Below are 20,800 nucleotides of genomic sequence, written 5' to 3'. Positions count from 1 at the left end.
CATGGAGCAAGTCCAGAGTTCCCCTCTTACTTTATACAGTTTGTCCTGTGATGCCTTTACTGCTTCTTTCAGCCGAACAAGGATCTTCTGCGGGCTGAGAGTTTGCAGGTCCTCTGTTGGCATGATCTGCTCCTGCCTTTGTCCATACTTAGAAGCCCTTCCGTCATCAATCATCCTTAAAAAGTCAAAATAGGACAGCTTGCTGTCTATCACTCTCAACCTTAGCCTGGTGGGAACATAAAACAAGCCGGGTGGGTACAGTATAGAAAACAGTAAACATAATCCTTCATTTTTAGTCCTGCACAGCTATTGACAGTATTTTAAGAGGCAGATCATACATTATAGATGGAGGTGATCAAAGCTTTATTGACTGCTCCCTGTTACTCTTCTAGAAAGACACAATGGGCCGTATTTTTTAACACAACAAAACCGTATTTTCACAGTTTAAAATTAAAACAGTTTTAATTCCATAAAATCGATGCAGCAGATAAATTCTGATTCTGTTCGTATGTAAGAAACATTCATTCCATATTTTTATTTTTCATCATTTAGTTTACCATTTACACATTGCCTTGCATAAACACACCATGCATTAATGCAGTATATGTTTGTGCATAAAAAAAAAAAATACATGATTTTCGATTTTCTATTTCAGCAGACCTACAATGTACAGTAATTTAAAGAGACCCCATCGCTGGACCATTTGTTTCAACTAAAATCTTACTATAAGATTATGTGCATTAAGTGTATTTTATGCATGGTATTTACCCATAAAAGCCTAATTTGTCGTCATTATTGAACAGCTTCTCAGCATCTTTAATTTTCAAATGATTGCTTAATCTTCAGTGTAGATCTTGGGCTAATCTCTACCCCTATCCCATGCTACAACCTCCCCCCCCCCCCCTTTTCTTTTTCCTCTCCCACTTATTTTCTCTTGTTTTCAGTCATTTTCCATGCACCATACCGCCTCTATATCTGTTTTTGCCAATAATCTGACCATACCTCCCAAACCCTCAACTTGAATGCATTGTCTCTATATTGCTCCTTGCGAATACTACACTTACCCCCCCCCGACCCAACAAATTATGCTGGCACTCTTGGATAATCGAGTCTCAGAGATTATAGTCCAATTTACCCTTTTGCCTTAACAGTTCAGATTTTTTTCAGTTATGAGAAGGATCCTATCACCTGCCTGGGCAGTTCAAGAATACACTCTGTTTTGTTTCTGGTTGGAAACTGCTTGAATTATCCTGCAGATGGTATCCTATCCTTACATTCTTATTTATCCTTATAATTCCCTTCCTCCCTTGCTCTATACCTCTTGACGTTCTAAAAATTTACCTTCCGTATTTTGTAATCTTCTACCTTTTTTTCTTCATTTCATCATTTTTTTTTTTTTTTTTTTACAATATGCAAATTTTGATACAAAAACAACAAAATCCATTTCCATAAATACAGACACATGAATTCCACTTCCCTCTCTCCCCCTCCCCCTTCCTTATTTCTCTGTTAAAAATAATCTGGGACAGTCACAAACTTTCTATATATTTTCAGGTTTGGGTACCAGTCCTGAAGTTTCAATCCATGCTTTCCATATCTTTTCAAATCAAATTTTGCCTCCCCTTCTTATATAAGCTAGTTTTTCCCTTATTATTGTATTATTAACCATTCTCAGCCACTCTATTACAGTGGGCGGATTAGGCTTTATCCACTTCCAGGTAATCCCCTTTCTAGCCTGATATAAGCATCTAAGAACTGCGATTCGTGTAGAAGTTGATCCCACATTTTGCTCCATATATCCCAGTAAACACAGTATTGGGTCCATTTGTAGATCTAATTCCAATACTAAATTTATTTTGCCCAACGTCCTTTCCCAATCTGTATAGTTTGGGACACCCCTAGAGCAGATGGATCAAATCCCCGGTTGTTGCCCTACACCTGGGGCAGGATGCATCTGGGCATCTCCTGAACTGAAATAATATTTTTGGCGTATTATATGCTCTATGAATAATGTCAATTTGTGTACGTTTCTGGGCCGCTGAGAGGGACGACAAGTCTATTGAGATTACTATACCATCCCATTGGGCATCTGTTAATTCACCCACATCTTCCTCCTATTTCACCCTGCTAGAGAGCTGAATGTCCTTTATAGATACTTTAATATATACCGTTATTTCACAATAGTGAGTACACCCCTCACATTTTTGTAAATATTGTATTATAACTTTTCATGTGACAACAATGAAGAAATTATACTTTGCTACAATGTAAATTATTGAGTGTACAGCTTGTATAACAGTGTAAATTTTCTGTCCTCTCAAAAAAACTCAACACACAGCCATTAATGTCTAAACCGCTGGCAACAAAAGTGAGTACACCCCTATGTGAAAATGTCCAAATTTTGCCCAAAGTGTCAATATTTTGTGTGGCCACCATTATTTTCCAGCACTGCCTTAACCCTCTTGGGCATAGAGTTCACCAGAGCTTCTCAAGTTTGCCACTGGAGTACTCTTCCACTCCTCCATGATGATATCATGGAGCTGGTAGATGTTAGAGACATTGCGCTCCTCCACCTTCCCTTTGAGGATGCCCCACAGATGCTCAATAGGGTTTAAGTCTGGAGACATGCTTGGCCAGTCCATCACCTTTACCTTCAGCTTGTTTAGCAAGGGAGTGGTAGTCTTGGAGGTGTCTTTGGGGTTGTTATTTTGGTATACTGCTCTGCGACCCAGTCTCCAAAGGGAGGGGATCATGCTCTGCTTTAGTATGTCACAGTACATGTTGACATTCATGGTTCCCTCAATGAACTGTAGCTCCCCAGTGCCAGCAGCACTCATGCAGCCCCAGACCATCACACTCCCACCACCATTCTTGACTGTAGGCAAGAAAAACTTGTTTTTTCACTCCTCACCTGGTTGCCGCTACACACGCTTGACACCATCTGAACCAAATAGGTTTATCTTTGTCTCATCAGACCACAGGACATGGTTCCAGTAATCCATGTCCTTAGTCTGCTTGTCTTCAGCAAACTGCGGGCTTTCTTGTGCATCATCTTTAGAAGAGGTTTCCTTCTGGGATGGCAGCCATGCAGACCTATTTGATGCACTGTGCGGCGTATGGTCTGAGCACTGACAAGCTGACCCCTGACTCTTTCAACCTCTGCAGCAATGCTGGCAGCAGTCATACGTCTATTTCCCAAAGACAACCTCTGGATATGATGCTGAGCATGTGCACTCAACTTCTTTGGTTGACCATGACAAGGTCTGTTCTGAGTGGAACCTGTCCTGTTAAACCGCTGTATCAGTTTCAGTCCTGGAAATCTTCTTATAGCTTAGGCCATCTTTATGGAAAGCAACAATTCTTTTTTTCAGATCCTCAGAGGGTTCTTTGTGATGAGGTGCCATGTTGAATTTCCGGTGACCAGTATGAGAGCGAGAGAGAGCAATAACACCAAATTTAGCACACTTGCTCCCCATTCACACCTGAAACATTGTAACACCAATGAGTCACATGACACCAGGGAGGGAAAATGGCTAATTGAGTCCAATTTGGACATTTTCACTTAGGAGTGTACTCACTTTTGTTGCCAGTAGTTTAGACATTAATGGCTGGTTGTTGAGTTATTTTGAGGGGACAGCAATTGTACACTGTTATACAAGCTGTACACCCACTTCTTTATTTTGTAGCAAAGTGTAATTTTTTCAGTGTTGTCACATGAAAAGAATATAATAAAATATTTACAAAAATGTGAGTGGTGTACTGACTTTTGTGAGATACTCTATATTCTTATACAATTTTGAGGTCAACCCTTTTAGGGAAATGGTATCTACCAACGTTCTCAGCAAGAGGACTCAACTCCATTCTAATCTCCTTTCTTTAAATGGTGTTGTCAATACGTGTTTTAACTGTAAGTACTGATAAAAATTCTTCTTTGAAAACCCAAATTCCTCTTTTAGCGCCTGAAACGTCTTCAACTGCTCCATTGCATATAATTGCGATAGTCTTACCACTTTCCTCTGTTTCCAGTTATTAAAGTTCTCCAGTCCCTTTAACTCGTGTAGATTTTTATTATCCCAAATAGGTGCATATTCTGTAAATCCTGAATATTGAAATATTAACCCTACCGTATTCCAAATTTTCAACTGCAGTTTTGCTGAAGGGCATTGACTCTCCTCTCCCAGTGAGTTTGCTTTTAAGGCTTCAATTAAGGATATATGTGGGGTACAGTACAGTAACGCTCATGAACTATAACTAGTAGTATCATTACCTCCCACTAGGGATGAGCCGAACACCCCCCGGTTCGGTTCGCACCAGAACTTTCGAACGGACCCCGCGTTCGTAACGAACGTTAGAACCCCATTGAAGTCTATGGGACTCGAACGTTTGAAATGGAAAATGCTAATTTTAACGGCTGATATGCAAGATACTGTCCTAAAAAGGGTTTGGGGACCTGACTCCTGCCTCAGGGGACATGGGTCAATGCAATAAAAAGTTTTAAAAGCGGCCGTTTTGGCGGGAACACTGATTTTAATGACGATTAAAGTGAAAAAAAAAATGAAATATTCCTTTAAATATGGTGCCTGGGGGGTGTCTGTAGTATGCCTGTGAAGTGCCACGTGTTTCCCGTGTTTAGAACAGTCCCTGCACAAAATGACATTAAACGGAAATAACACCATTTAAAACTGCTTGCGGTTTTAATGTTATATCTGGTTCCTGCAATATGGTTGAAAATCATTCAGAAAAATGGCATGGGTAGCCCTCCCTGCCCATTACCAGCCTATTTGGGTCTTGTACGCATATTAAGGGGAACCCCGTACCCATATTAAAAAAAGGAAATGTGTGTGGCCCCCAGGCCCTATATACTCAGAACAGCAGTATACAGGTGGTGCAAACAAGACAGGGACTGTGTAGGTTTGTTGTGTTAAGTTGAATCTGTTTGTAATTTTCAACTGGTACATTTTTAAAGTGTAGCTCCAGTCAAAAAAAACTATTTTTAAGCTTTTTGGAAAACATAGGGAAGGGTTATCACCCCTGTATAATTTGTTTTGTCGTCCATCTTTTTTCATCTCACTTGCTGTTGTCTCCTTCCGTTTGCAAGTAGGAGATGTTTGTAAATTGGATGTTTGAAAGTAGGGGCCTGCCCTATATGCTCTGCAGAAATGGCGGAACAAGGTGTTGGTTTTGCCACAACATTGTAAGCCCTCAAAGTGACTCTTGGTGGGCGCTGGAGCGCCCTGCTGTGAACGATTATATCAAGAATTGTAATTACATGCCATTGTTGAACAGTGGTAGAAAAATTGACCTTTGGTGGTTGTGGTGCTGGTGCCACAACACTATAAGTCCTCACCGTTACTCTGGGTGGGCACAGGAAGGGGCCCTCCTGTGAAATATTATATCAAGAATTGTAATTACATGTCCCTGTTAAACAGGGGCAGAAAAATTGGGCCTTAGGCACTGGTGCCATCACACTGCAACCTCTGCCATATACTCTAGTTTTATTGCAGGAATTAGCCCTGCTGCAAAGCATTGCATCAAAAATTGTACTTAAACGCCCCTGTTAAACAGGGGCAGAAAAATTGGGCCTTAGGCACTGGTGCCATCACACTGCAACCTCTGCCATATACTCTAGTTTTATTGCAGGAATTAGCCCTGCTGCAAAGCATTGCATCAAAAATTGTACTTAAACGCCCCTGTTAAACAGGGGCAGAAGAATTGGGCCTTAGGCACTGGTGCCATCACACTGCAACCTCTGCCATATACTCTAGTTTTATTGCAGGAATTAGCCCTGCTGCAAAGCATTGCATCAAAAATTGTACTTAAACGCCCCTGTTAAACAGGGGCAGAAAAATTGGGCTGCTGGCATCACCCAGAACCAAAAATGTTCTTCCAACATATCAGCGGAGGAGGAAGAGGATAGACAATCAACATAACAGGACAGTCACTCAGCATCAGCATAGGCAGTCTTGAAGGGATGTGGTATTTCAAAAAAAATTATTCGGTTACATCAGCTTCAGGTGCTTGGTAGCTGTGGGTGATCCAAGACTGATTCATCTTGATGAAGGTCAGTCGATCAACTGATTCGGTGGACAGGCGCACCCTGTGATCAGTAACGAAGCCACCAGCAGCACTGAAGGTGCGTTCCGAAAGAACGCTGGATGCAGGACAGGCCAGTAGCTCAATTGCATACTGTGCAAGCTCTGGCCAGTGATCCATCCTCAAGACCCAGTAAGCCAGAGGATTTTCAGTGGGAAAGGTGTCCAAGTCTGACCTTGCCCCTATGTATTCCTGCACCATGTAAATTAGACGCTGGCGATGGGTGCTGGAACCAATCATACCTTGGGGCTGCGGACTAAAAAATTGTCTGAAAGCATCAGTCAGACGGCCACCTTCTCCACCGCTCCTTCTGACTGATGCCTCAGCAACACGTTGTCCAGGACCAGGAGTTTGTGACCTCCCAGTCTCTGGGAACGCGTTGCACAGAGCTTTCTGCAAGGCCTCCCGGAGATGTCTCATCCTCTGCTCCCTCTGCGATGGCAAGATAAGGTCGGCAACCTTACCCTTGTACCGTGGATCAAGGAGAGTGGCCAGCCAGTAATGGTCCCTCTCCTTGATCCGAAGAATACGAGGATCCTTCCGCAGGCTTTGCAGGATCAGGGAGGCCATGCAGCGTAGGTTAGCTGAGGCATTCGGTCCGGAGTCCTCTGGGTCACTAAGGACAACATGATCCGCAGCTACCTCCTCCCAGCCACGTACAAGTCCACGTGTTTCTTGGGACTGTAAATCATCCCTATAAGACTGCTGCTGCTGATGCTGAGTGCCAGCCTCCACCTCCATGCTGACACAATCATCCTCCTCCTCCTCTTCCTCCTCCTCACCCTCTTCCTGTGTGATGGGTGGCACAGCAGGAACACTGTCTGGATAAAGGGGGCCTTGAGAGGCAAGGAAGTCCTCCTCTTCCTGCCTCTGTTCTGCCTCAAGTGCCCTGTCCATTATTCCACGCAGCGTATGCTCCAAGAGGTGGACAAGAGGTACAGTGTCACTGATGCATGCACTGTCACTGCTCACCATCCTTGTGGCCTCCTCAAACGGTGACAGGACAGTGCATGCATCCCTGATCATGCCCCACTGGCGTGGTGAGAAAAAACCAAGCTCCCCTGACCCTGTCCTGGTGCCGTAGTCGCACAGGTACTAATTGATGGCCCTCTGCTGCGTGTGCAGCCGCTGCAGCATGGCCAATGTTGAGTTCCATCTGGTGGGCATGTCACATATAAGGCGGTTCTTGGGCAGGTTCAACTCCTTTTGGAGCTCAGCCAGCCGAGCACAGGCATTAAATAATCGGCGGAAATACTCTCCTGGCCTGTTTCAGTACATCCTGTAATCCGGGTTACCTGCCCAAGAACCGCTGCACCACCAGGTTAAGGACGTGAGCTACACAGGGCACATGGGTCAGTTGTCCCTGTCAGAGGGCGGAGAGGAGGTTGGTGCCATTGTCGCAAACCACCATTCCTGGCTTAAGCTGACGTGGCGTCAACCACCTCTCGGCCTGCCCCTGCAGAGCTGACAAAACATCCGCCCCAGTGTGGCTCCTGTCCCCCAAACAAACCAGCGCAAGCACGGCATGGCATCGTTTTGCCTGCGTACTTGCGTAGCCCCTGCAACGCCTACGGAGCACCGCTGGTTCTGAGGACAGAGCACTGGAAGAGGCCATGGAGGAAGAAGAAGAGGAGGGGGTGGAGGAGAGAGGTGTGTCACAACCAATAGTAGCATTTTGGAGGCGTGGTGGCGGAACAACCTCCAACACTACTGCACCTTGTCCTGCATCCTTCCCAGCAGCCAGAAGAGTGACCCAATGGGCCGTGAAAGACAGGTAACGTCCCTGTCCATGCCTGCTGGACCATGAGTCAGCGGTAATATGCACCTTACCGCTGACCGCCCTGTCCAGCGAGGCAAGGACATTGCCTTCCACATGCCGGTAGAGAGCTGGAATCGCCTTCCGTGAGAAAAAGTGGCGTTTGGGGACCTGCCACTGAGGAACCGCACATTGTACAAACTCACGGAAGGGGGCCGAGTCTACCAACTGAAAAGGCAGCAGTTGAAGTGCTAGCAATTTAGCCAAGCTAGCATTCAACCGCTGGGCATGTGGATGGCTGGGAGTAAATTTCTTCCGCCGGTCCAGCAGCTGGGGCAGGGACATTTGCCTGCTATAATCGGACGTGGATGTACTACTAGCAGAGTTCCCGGAAGCACTTGGCTGTGACACACCTAATTCTACACCTTCATTCCTCTCAGAGCAGGTTTCAGAGAGGACTGAAGGTCTAGTGGGGTTGGAGATGCCAGCTGATGAGGAGCAAGGAGAGGTCCGCTTTGTTCTTTGGTGTGGGTCTTTGAGGTATGCTTGCCAATGAGCTGCATGGCAGGTCAACATATGTCTGGTCAAGCATGTGGTGCCCAAGCGGCTGATGTTTTGGCCACGTGAGATACGCTTGAGACATATGTTGCAAATAGCAGCGGTGCGATCTGATGCACTCGTCTCAAAAAAGGCCCACACCAAAGAACTTTTAGAATAACGCGCAGAGGAAGCGCTCTGTGCAGGCGGAGCTCTGCGGTGTGATTCAGTCGGTGTGCTGCCCCTAAGCTGGCCCCCGGAGGGCATCCTGCCTCGTTGGACATGTGCCTCCTCCTCCTCCTCCTCCCTCCTTCCAGGCACCCACGTGGAGTCAGTGCCCTCATCATCCCCTCCCTCTTCATCGCTGTAGCAAACCTGGCAGTATGCTGCAGCTTGTGGAACATGACTGCCAGATTGCTGTGCTTCTTGAGCATCCTCTCTCTCTGCGCTCAAGCTACTGCCTTCCTCTAGCTGAGTGTCATCATCAGAGCCCACCAAACACTGGGCATCCTCCTGGAGCATGTACCCAACACTGTGCTCAAAGAGTTCAGGAGACTCCTCAGGAGGACGTGGTGGGTCTAGGGAAGGAGTCACTGATGATGACATTGAGAGGAGGGACGACGATGTGTTGGCAGCTGCTTTTCTACTACCCTGAGACTGGGTGAGAGAGGATGAGGAGGATGAAGAGGGCTTGGTCATCCACTCTACCAAGTCGTTGGCATGTTGTGGTTTAACATGTCCAGCTGCAGAAAAGAAGGACAAGCATGTCCCATGGCCACGTGCTGATGACAATGCACCGCGTCCACGACCAGCACTGTTGTCTCTAGACACAGAGCCTGCTTGCCCTCTTTTATCGGCTCGCGCCTGTCTGCCTCTCCTTGCTGGCCTTCCAGACATGGTAATGGCCTGAAGGGAGTTGGGTAAAACAGTAGTTGGGTAGTTTATATTGTGCTGGAGGCACACAACACCCACTAACTCCTGCAGATGCCTTTTTTATAGAACAGCAGAGTTAAAGGGGTATATACAGATGTATACTGTGCTGTGCTGGAAGCACACACAACTTCCTATAACTCCTGCAGATGACAATCGGGCCCAAATAGAGAACAGCTATGTAGGTGGATTATAGCGGTATGTACTGGGTACAGAGCACGCACACAGCACGCACTATCTCCTGAGTGACACTACTGACTGCAAGCTCTATTGTTAAAGATGGACCACTAGCTATATAGGTGAGGTGAATATCACGGTGTATACTGCGGTCAGGGCACGCAGACAATAACCAGAAAACAGCAGAGTTAAAGGGGTATATACAGATGTATACTGTGCTGTGCTGGAAGCACACACAACTTCCTATAACTCCTGCAGATGACAATCGGGCCCAAATAGAGAACAGCTATGTAGGTGGATTATAGCGGTATGTACTGGGTACAGAGCACGCACACAGCACGCACTATCTCCTGAGTGACACTACTGACTGCAAGCTCTATTGTTAAAGATGGACCACTAGCTATATAGGTGAGGTGAATATCACGGTGTATACTGCGGTCAGGGCACGCAGACAATAACCAGAAAACAGCAGAGTTAAAGGGGTATATACAGATGTATACTGTGCTGTGCTGGAAGCACACACAACTTCCTATAACTCCTGCAGATGACAATCGGGCCCAAATAGAGAACAGCTATGTAGGTGGATTATAGCGGTATGTACTGGGTACAGAGCACGCACACAGCACGCACTATCTCCTGAGTGACACTACTGACTGCAAGCTCTATTGTTAAAGATGGACCACTAGCTATATAGGTGAGGTGAATATCACGGTGTATACTGCGGTCAGGGCACGCAGACAATAACCAGAAAACAGCAGAGTTAAAGGGGTATATACAGATGTATACTGTGCTGTGCTGGAAGCACACACAACTTCCTATAACTCCTGCAGATGACAATCGGGCTCAAATAGAGAACAGCTATGTAGGTGTATATAGTGGTATGTACTGGGTACAGAGCACGCAGACAGCACGCACTAACACTACTGACTGCAAGCTCTATTATTAAAGCTAGATCACTAGCTATATAGGTGAGGTGAATATAGTGGTGTATACTGCGGTCAGGGCACAGACAGTAACCACTACACAAGAGCAAGATAGTAAATCAGCCAAAAACGATTGGTGTGTAACTGTGTTGAAGGTACACAGAACACCCACTGCTTCAGACGCCAACACACTGCACGAGGCTGCCTTAATGGCGGCCTTATATAGTGTGGGGCGTGCACTACACAGCCTGAGCTATGATTGGCTACAGGCAGGATGCCTGTGGCCAACCATGGCTCTCCTCGCTGCTGGCGCTGCGATTGGCCAAGCATGCGGGGTCACAGTGCATGCTTGGCCAATCGTGAGACAGCAATGCATTGCGCCATCGCAGTGCATTGTGGGCCACACGAATTTTGCCGCGAACGGCCCAAACGTTCGGAATTCGGCGAACGCACGAACGACCGATGTTCGAGTCGAACATGCGTTCGACTCGAACACGAAGCTCATCCCTACCTCCCACCCTCCCACCTGTTGAAGCTGAGCCGCTAGAAAAATAACTCCAAGGGTGTGGGATCGCTAAACCCCCTCTATCTTTGGGCAACTGCAGTTTTCTCAGATTAAATCTGGCTTGTCCCTTGCTCCAAATCAGATCTATAAAGAGACCCTCTAATTTCCTAAACCACATGCCAGGAATCCATATAGGTGAATTCTGTCAAACATATAAAAGTTGAGGCAACCACCCCATTTTAATCAAGCTACAACGGCCCACTACTTACAAAGGGAGACAACTCTATATCTTACATTTTCCCATAAATACTTTTATTAAGGGCTCTAAGTTTTTTTTTTTTTTGGATATACAACTTGGGGTTCACCGCTATATTTATTCCCAAGTATTTAAAGCTTTCCACTACCTGCATGTATCTAGCGCTCTCATGCAGCTCCTGTTCCAGTTCATTAACTGCAAGAAGAGCAGATTTCTCTTAGTTGATGGATAGCCCAGAGAACATATCCATCACTGTAGTTAGCAACTGGTTCGCATCTCCTAAGAACATATCATCCACTATAATATCATTCGCATATAGCGAAATCTTTTCTTCATCTACTCCTCTCCTAAAGCGTCTTACACCTCCCGCTGCTCTCATGGCTATGGCCAAAGGTTCCACCAACAGAGCAAAAATCAGGGGCGAAAATGGGCACTAATGCCTTGTGCCCCGGTAACAGTGAAAAACTGAAACTGAAACTGAAAACCTTTCATTAATCTTTACTTTCGCCCTTTGTCAGTATAACAATTTCACCCATTTTGTAAAGGACCGATATTAAAAACTGAAATCGCCAACCACAAGTAATGCCACTCGATGCTGTCAAATGCTTTGACAGGGTAGAGGGACAATATAACTCTTAATTCCATCTCCTCTACTGGTATTTGTAAATTTAAAAACAATCTCCTTATATTCAATGATGTTGATCTGCGAGGGATAAATCCACACTGGTCAGAGAGGATTATAGTGTGGATTATTTTATTTAATCTACCGGCTAACATTTTTGTCAGTAGTTTAACATCTGTACAAAGAGGTTTGTCTATAAGATATGGTTTGAAGAGGATCTTTCCCTTCTTTTGGTATTATTTTGATCATCGCTTCTGTCATAGATTCTGGTCGTTTTTCCTTTTCCATTGCCTCGTTTAGTACCTGTAATAACTCTGGTAACATTATCTCCCCGTATTCCTTATAGATTTAATTTGGCAATCCATTTGGCCCTGGTTTTATGATTAGCAGAATCCAATACCGCCTCTTGTATTTCCTCAATGGTAATGGACAAGTTCAACAATGACTTACCTTCCTCTGAAAGTTGTGGGATAATTAAACCCTGGAAGAATTCTCCCATTTCTCCAACTACCTCACTTACCTTAGAGCTATATAGGTCTCAATAATACTCTTCGGGTCTGGTATGGACTTTAACGGGAACCCCATGCCAAAATTAAAAAAAAAACATTGTCGGGCCCCCCAAATCCATGCCAGAATCTTAGGCCTGGTATGAAATTTGAGAGGGACCCCCACGCAAAAACACCTTGTTCCCATGTTGATGAGGACAAGGGCCTCTTTTTCACAATCTTGGCTCGGTGGTTGTGGGGGTGCGGGAGTGACCAAGGGGGCCACCAGACCCCCCATGTAAATGAGTATGGGGCACATTGTACCCCTAACTCATTAACCAAAAGATTGGTAAAAAGTAAATAAAAATGCACACGCAGTTTTTGACAAGTCCTTTATTAAAAAAAAAAAACACAATGTCCCCCGGTGTAGCTTCATTGTCGATCATGATAAAAGCAAGCTGCCAACCCCCCCCCCCCCAAAAAAAATCACCTGAGGAGGGCTCCCGCCGTTTGACAGGTCCGATGCTTCCCGAAGCTAAATAAACTAAGGGGTGGGGCCACCGAGTGATGTCATTGTGTGCCCCCTTGTGAAATCATCCACCCAGCATTTTTTTTACATTCAGCTGTCAGCAGGGAACAACGGGGAGCCGCTGTTAAGGACGCGGTGGCTGGCTAGCTGGCCTACTTCTTAAAGCGGGAGTCCGCTGGGAGTTCCGCCGTTTTTTTTTTTTTTTAAAGCCAGCAGCTACAAATACTGCAGCTGCTGACTTTTAAAATAAGGACACTTACCCGCCCAGCACGCCCACGATGTCGGCCTTCGAAGCCGATCTCTCGATCGTCTCTCAGGTGCTGCCGCCGCCATCTTGGGTATGGGAATCAGGAAGTGGAGCCTTTCGGCTTAATTTCCCGGTTCCCTACTGCGCATGCGCGAGTCGCGCTGCGCAATAAGGATGGTCCCGCTGCCTCTGGGATCCGTGTGTTTCCCAGCAGGCAGCGGGGGACTTTCGTAAAGGGGCGCAATCTACGCCCCTTTCCGCAGATAGCTATGCCGGAAGTGGGTGCAGATACCTGTACTGTACAGGTACCTGCACCCCCCTCCCCCCTGAAAGGTGCCAATTGTGGCGTCGGAGGGGGGAGGATTTCAATGAGCGGAAGGTCCACTTTAGGGTGGACCTCCGCTTTAACTTTTCACAACGCTGCTAAAAGCCTATGTGTGCATGAACAGGCAGGGGAGTTTATAGGCAGTTCAAAAAAAAAGTCTGATGCCCAAAACAGCAGCTGTGAAAACGCTCAGTGTGCATGAGGCCTTATAATGTTGACAGTACCATGTGTAACTTTTTGGAGACTTTTTCATCATATACAAATTAAGTATCAATTACATATACAAAGAACAGTGAGGTGTGAGCGCACAGAAGAACAGAGAGGTACATGTATCATTACACACTAAAGGCCCATACACACGATACAAAAATCATATGGAAAAATTCGTACTGACAATTTTTGGATCGTTAGTATGGTATTTTCGACAGCCAATTTTGCTTTTTCGTTAGACAAATGTGCAGGCTGGATGTGCAGACTATAACATTTTTGTCGGATGTGAACTCAACGTCTGATATGCGTTTTATTAGTACGGTTTTCGTATGAAAAAAATCGTAAGAGCAAAACTACGCATGCTCAGAAATGAAAGAATACTTACAAAACTATTCAATACATTAGTCACTTCTGACATTGTATTCTGTTGTACGAAAATGTTCGTAATTTTGAGTAACCTCTTAACTTTCGACATGAGACTAGCATGCCACAAAAAAAGGATGTTCGGTCATCCGAAAATCGGATCGCGTGTACAAGGCTTTAGTCCTTGACTAAAACAAAGAAGTAAATTACCATTGAGGCTGTTTACTCTCCGAACATTCAGCTCTATCTTTCCTTCCCAGATATTAGAATCTGTATTCCGACCATCAGCCTCCTCTAGGCAGCACATGTAATTATGTAGTGAATACAATAAAACAAACAAGTATGGCTATATCCCTCGACCCTGTGTGGCACTGCAGCTTGTTAGAGAGATATGTTGAGTATTGCTGAATACACATTGTAAAGTTGATCTAATAAATATTAATATTTATACAATGTGAAGAATGTCGGAAGGAATTTGCCTGGAAGCGGCAAGCAAGAAAAGCGTTGCTTATAGTGGCCTGGGAATGCGTAGAAGAACCAGTCGAGAGGCCGCCATGTTCTGAACATCTGCTGGGCGTACTGCAGGAGAGTTGGCAGTGCCCCCGTGCAGCTGCCAGGGTGTCTCATGTGCTCCAGTCAGCTGCCGGATTTCCCCTTTATGTTTAACCAATATCAGAGGCGCTGGGGAGAGGGCATGCACAATAGAAGTGTCTAATCTGAGAAAAGAACCTTTAAATGACTCCCATAGTCTCAACACGCTCTCATTTACCCTGTATTATACTGTACATCTGCTGAATGTACGACAATCAGCCCTCATTCGACAGAAGAATAAACCAAAGGCTGGTTCAATAAAAAGAGATCAGATCCTTCCATTGAGCAGTAATCACAGTCTTTAGCACACTTCAGCGTAACCCCATATTACAACTCACAAACATGAGAGACATTATTTGCAATATTTAGCCTATTCTGTGGGAGATGTGTGTGTCACTTTTGTACAGACTGAGGTCAGTCTACTCTTTTAGGGCAGCAAAATACATCTACTACACTTCAAGCTTAAAGCTAAACTCTACATCTATTTGAATTGCCTTATCTGCAAAAGGAACTGTAATTCTGTCCTGACACTTTTTTTTGGTCAGACAGCATAGCCAGATGAGTGACACCACGTTCTCTGTTACAGTTACAGATGAACTTCAGGTATGGATTTAAATGCATAGTTACTGTACATTAGTTCAGCTTGAACCAATGTAAGTATGCATATGCTATGCCTGTTGAACCATTGTGGAAGCCAATAATCACTGTAGTAGTAACTGCTACTGCACTGATCGCCACTGTCTTCTGGGTCTCTGACTAGACGAGGTGTAGAAGTGGGGAGGTGGTGTCACTATCTTCACATCTTCCCGTTTAAGAATGCTTTGCATCAATTGAGAAAAATGCAAGCTGTTCTGTGAATGGCACCTGTGCAGAGACCTGGTAGAGAGTGGCGATCACTGAAGTAGCAGCAACTATTACAGCGATTCTCTGCTTCCACAGCAGTCTCACAGATATGGCATATGCATACTTACATTGGTCCAAACTGGATTAGACCCCTTTCACACTATAGCGTTAAAAATAGTGCCAGAAAAGCGCCCTCAAACAGTGGCTCCATTCACTCCAGTGTGAAAGCCCTCAGGCTGCTAAAACTACCGTAAAGCAGCGCTAAAAATAGCATTGCTTTACTGCTGACGCCTGGGGTGGCTTAGTGTGAAAGGGGTCTAAATGTAGCAAAACAATACAATTCATACCTGCAGTTTTGCTTTGAAGACCAAGTCTGGGCTTTGTCCATCCCCATTGCTCCCCACTACCCCCACAGAGTTTCCCTAGGCAGCATTTTATTAATTTTTTTAATACTTATCTTTTCTGGACTTCAAGCTCGCCATGTGATGCTTCAGGTTCCTCTTACTCCACATCTCTTCTCAGGGCTCAGTGGTTAAGGTTAGTGTGAGTGCAGGGCACTATAGTGATGCCCCCTAAGGGGGTGGGTCAGTAACAGCCAGCACATGCAATGGGGTTGATTTTCTAAAGGCAATTAGACTCTGCACTTTGCAAGTCTGGTTGCACTCTGCAAGTGCAGTTGCTCCAGAGCTAAGTAAATGAGGTGACGCACTGCTGTCTTCCATCATCCAATCAAGTGCAAGCAAAAATTATTATTTGTTTCCTTGCATGTGATTGGGAATTCTTTTAAAAAGTAACATTTAACCTAATTTACTAAGCCCTGGAGCAACTGCACTTGCAAAGTATGCAGTCTATTTGCCTTTAGTAAATCAACCCCACTATGTTCTTAATTTTCTAGGTTGAATGCTGCTGAGTAATTCAGCTGGAAGACTGTGGACATCTTACTAATGGATTAATGCAAGGGACAGCCCCACTGGAGGTTAATATTGAAGGAAGAGCTACTTTTTTTCTTTTTTGCACCTGTTGGGGGGACTGTTTTTTTATTTTTTTTTAGCCATACCCAATGTTAAGATTTAAATGGTACAATAAAAAAAACAGTGCAGTGCTTAACCACTTCAATACAGGGCACTTAAACACCTTCCTGCCCAGACCAATTTTGAGCTTTCAGTGCTGTCGCACTTTGAATGACAATTGCGCGGTCATGCTACACTGTACCCAAATGAAATTTTTAGCATTTTTTTCCCACAAATAGAGCTTTCTTTTGGTGGTATTTGATCACCTCTACGGTTTTTATTTTTTGCGCTACAAATAAAAAAATACAGAAAATTTTGAAAAAAAAAATGTTTTTTTTTGTTTCAGTTTCAAAACTTTGTAAATAAGTATGTTTTCTCCTTCACTGATGGGCACTGATGGGGCTACACTGATGGGCACTGATAAGGTGGCACTGATGGGCACCAATGTGGCACCAATGAAGTGGCACTGATAGGCGGCACGGATGGGCGACACGGATGGGCGACACGGACGGACACTGATAGGTGGCACAAATTGGCACTGATAGCTGGCACAGATGGGCGGCACGGATGGGCATGGATAGGCGGCACAGGTGGGCATGGATAGGCGGCACAGGTGGGCATAGATAGGCGGCACAGGTGGGCATAGATAGGCGGCACAGGTGGGCATGGATAGGCGGCACAGGTGGGCACTCATAGGCGGCACAGGTGGGCACTCAGGCGGCACAGGTGGGCACTCAGGCGGCACAGGTGGGCACTCATAGGCGGCACAGGTGGGCACTCATAGGCGGCATCGGTGTTATAGTAATGGATGCCAATCAGTGCCAAACAATAATGCATGCCAATCAGTGATGCCCATTGTGGCCACTGATTGGCATCCATTATGGGCACTGATTGGCACCCATTGTGCTGACTGGCACCCTGGTGGTCTAGGGAGGATTATGGATTGTTATTACCTTTTCCCTGGTGGTCTAGTGGTGTCCCTGGTGGTCCAGTGTGGGCATCCTCGGGGGGGGGCTGTGCTGATAATCGATCAGCACAGACCCCCCCTGTCAGAGGAGCAGCCGATCGGCTCTCCTCTACTCGCGTCTGACAGACGCGAGTGAGGGAAAGCCGATCACCGGCTCTTCCCATTTACACTGTGATCAGCCGTGATTGGACACAGCTGATCACATGGTAAAGAGTCTCCGTCGGAGACTCTTTACCGAGATCGTAGTTGCCGGGTGTCAGACTGACACCCCGCAACAACGATCGCCGCGATGCGCGCCCCCGGGGGCGCGCAGCGGCTCATTATCCTAATCACGTCATATGACGTCCGGTTAGGATAATGAAACCACTTTGCCGCCGTCAATTTGTAATAGGGCGGGCGGCAAGTGGTTAAATTAACATACAAAAAAAAAAACATGTGAATACTCAAATCACATTAATAAGCCTTTAAACAAATTAGCAACTCCCCCCAAGGAAAATAAAACATGTATAAAGTCCAAAATAAGAAGGATTCCAAACGGTTGATCAAAATGACAGTCCTACATGTTGTGTTAAGAAATAGAGATGGGAGGATAGCCAGAGTGTCACCAACAAAGCACACACTGCTCTTACAGGAACATATGTGACCCCCTATATAAGCGTGGACCACTTTCGCTTTATTTACAATATCAGAGACAGCATCCCAGATCATAGATCTGTGTGAAAACACTTCCAGGGACCAAACACTATGAGATACACAGTTGCCAATGGCTTCTATAAGCACTGTATCGCACTTATGGCTCAGTGCGGTCAGTCTGAAGTCACACCTCAGAAGTTAGCAAGAGATGATGGATGTTTGAGGCGGTCTAGGAGTGAACGTAACAGGTTCCTTTTGAAGCAGTGCGACTGAGAGACTTGTGTGGATGTGGAGAGGACATTTCTTCAGAGAGGGTCTGAGCCATAAGTGTGATACAGCGACTATAGAGGCCATTGGCAACTGTGCATCTCATGGCGTTTGGTCCCTGGAGGTGTATTAACATGGATCCATGATGAGGCTATCATTTTGATCAACCGCTTTGAATCCTTCTTATTTTGGACTTTATGAATGTTTTTTTTTTCCTTTGTGGGAGTCACTAATATTTTTCATCACTTATTAATGTGATTTAAGTATTCACATGTTTTTTGTTTTTTTGTATGTGTAGCGGAGGCTGCTCTGTCACCTGTGGCCTTGTCAAGCTGGCCGCTGGACTGCATGGACACTGACACAGGCACTCGCTGAGGGAGAGCGCTCCTGTCAGTCCCTGTGGAGGATCCCTCCCTCTCTCTCCTCACTGACTCTAAAGCAATGTGAGTAGCGCTGACAGGCATCCGCCCGCTCTGCTATCTCTTCTGTGCCCCTATTAGCAGGTGGAGGGAGCCAATCGGGCAGTAGCAGCAGCAGAGGACCATGGCTCATGAAGTCCCATCACCAAACGGCCCCACTGACTTCTTAAAGGGGTAGGGCTACAAAGCCCAGCCTGCATTACAAGAAGGGGGCTGGCAAAGGACTCCTTGTCCTTTAGTCGCAGGACTGGTGAGAGGGCAATCATCCACTTTGCTGATGCACTACCCACTTTTGAACTTCTGTATGTTGGCACTCAGTGGGGGAAGAGCAGAGTTTTGCATCAGTGAGTTGATTCTAAGTTCAAATTTAACAGCAGTTTCTTTATACAGTGGCCAAGGAAAGGGTTTATTTTAAATGTATTGGATTTTTCACTAAGTCAAGACTTAAAGTGTTACTAATTCCAGGACCTTGAATTCACTATATCTGGTCTCCCACAGTTCACAGAACATGGAAATGCAAATACTTTACAGCCGTGGCCAAAAGTTTTGAGAATGACACAAATATAAATTTTCACAAAGTCTGCTGCTTCATTTTTTATGATGAAAATTTACATATACTCCAGAATGTTATGAAGAGTGATCAGATGAATTGGAATTAATTGCAAAGTCCCTTTTTGCCATGAAAATTAACTTAATTCCATAAAAAAACATTTCCACTGCATTTGTGAAAAAGGCTTCAGGGTGCCCAACAAAGTCCAGCAAGCACCAGGGCTGTCTCCTACAGTTGATTCAGCTGTGGGTTTGGGGCACCACCAGTGCAGAGCTTGCTCAAGATGGCAGACAAGTGTGAGTGCATCTGCATGCCCAGTGAAGAGAAGGTTTTTGGGGGATGGCCTGGTGTCAAGAAGGGCAGAAAATAAACCACTTCTCTCCAGGAAAAACATCAGTGACAGACTGATATTCTGCAAAGGGTACAGGGATTGGACTGCTGAGGACTGGGGTAAAGTCATTTTCTCTGATGAATCTCCTTTCCCATTGTTTGGGGCATCCAGAAAAAAAACTTTTCCAGAGAAGAAAAGGTGAGCACTACCATCAGTCCTGTGTCATGCCAACAGAAAAGCATCCTGAAACCATTCATATGTGGGGTTGCGTCTCAGCCAAAGGAGTGGGCTCACTCACAATTTTGCCTAAGAACACAGCCATGAATAAGTAATGGTACAAAAACATCCTCCGAGAGCAACTTCTCCCAACCATCCAAGAACAGTTTGGTGAGGAACAATGCCTTTTCCAGCATGATGGCGCACCTTGCCATATGGCAAAAGTGATAACTAAGTGGCATGGGAAACAAAACATCGATATTTTGTGTCCAAAGCCAGGAAACTCCCCAGACCTTAATCCCATAAAGAACTTGTGGTCAATCCTCAAGAGGCAGGTGAACAAAAAAAATCCACAAATTCTGACAAACTTCAAGCATAGATTATGCAAGAATGGGCTGCCATCATTCTGAATGTTGCCCAAAAGTTGGTTGACAGCATGCTAGGGCGAATTTCAGAGGTCTTGAAAAAGACAACACTGAAGTCAACACTGAAGACAACATTGAAGTCAACACTACAATGTTGACTCTACATAAACTTCATGTCATTGTCAAGAAAAGCCTTTGACACTTATGAAATGCTTGTAATTATATGTACATATACCATAGTAACATCTGAAAAAAGGTCTAAAACACTGAGGCAGCAGCCTTTGTGAAAATGAATATTTGTGTCATTCTCAAAACTTTTGGCCACAGCTGTAGTAAATATAAATAGCTAAATACCTTTTCTCATTAGCCATTAGAGCAGTCTTGTGACTTCTATCAGTGTCCAGCCAAGCACTGGTTAAAGCTTGTAGGATAAGTTTTCTGAGTAAACTATAAGACTGCAAGACCCATGACCTCTGTCTGGACAGTGCTGATTGACCCTGTGCTGATCACATGCATCCTCCCAAGAAAAAAAAAAAAACTCTCAAGCAATACACACCAAACTGAGCATGTGCAGCCTGACTCCATAGACTGTGTTATCAGGAAATTATTAGGAGTCAGTAGAAGGATGGGAGGATCAGAGAAGACGGGAT

At 45.2% G+C, this 20,800-nt stretch overlaps 1 protein-coding gene across 2 annotated transcripts in view; it reads right to left on the bottom strand.

Annotated features, from left to right (window-relative positions):
• Positions 1-20,800, bottom strand: part of EFCAB6 (EF-hand calcium binding domain 6) — a 270,887-nt gene that overhangs the window by 26,306 nt on the left and 223,781 nt on the right. For both annotated transcript variants that reach the window (XM_077469390.1, XM_077469391.1), the window contains exon 25: positions 31-226. In XM_077469390.1, coding sequence (XP_077325516.1) covers positions 31-226 — 196 coding nt within the window. The remainder of the gene's footprint in view (positions 1-30; positions 227-20,800) is intronic.

The sequence above is a fragment of the Lithobates pipiens genome, unplaced genomic scaffold, assembly GCF_037356315.1.
Source record: "Lithobates pipiens isolate NorthernLeopardFrog02 unplaced genomic scaffold, aLitPip1_a1.2 Scaffold_8, whole genome shotgun sequence".
Lineage (NCBI taxonomy): Eukaryota > Metazoa > Chordata > Amphibia > Anura > Ranidae > Lithobates > Lithobates pipiens.
Note: the sequence above shows the minus strand (reverse complement) of the source record. Positions and strands in the feature narration are given on the sequence as shown.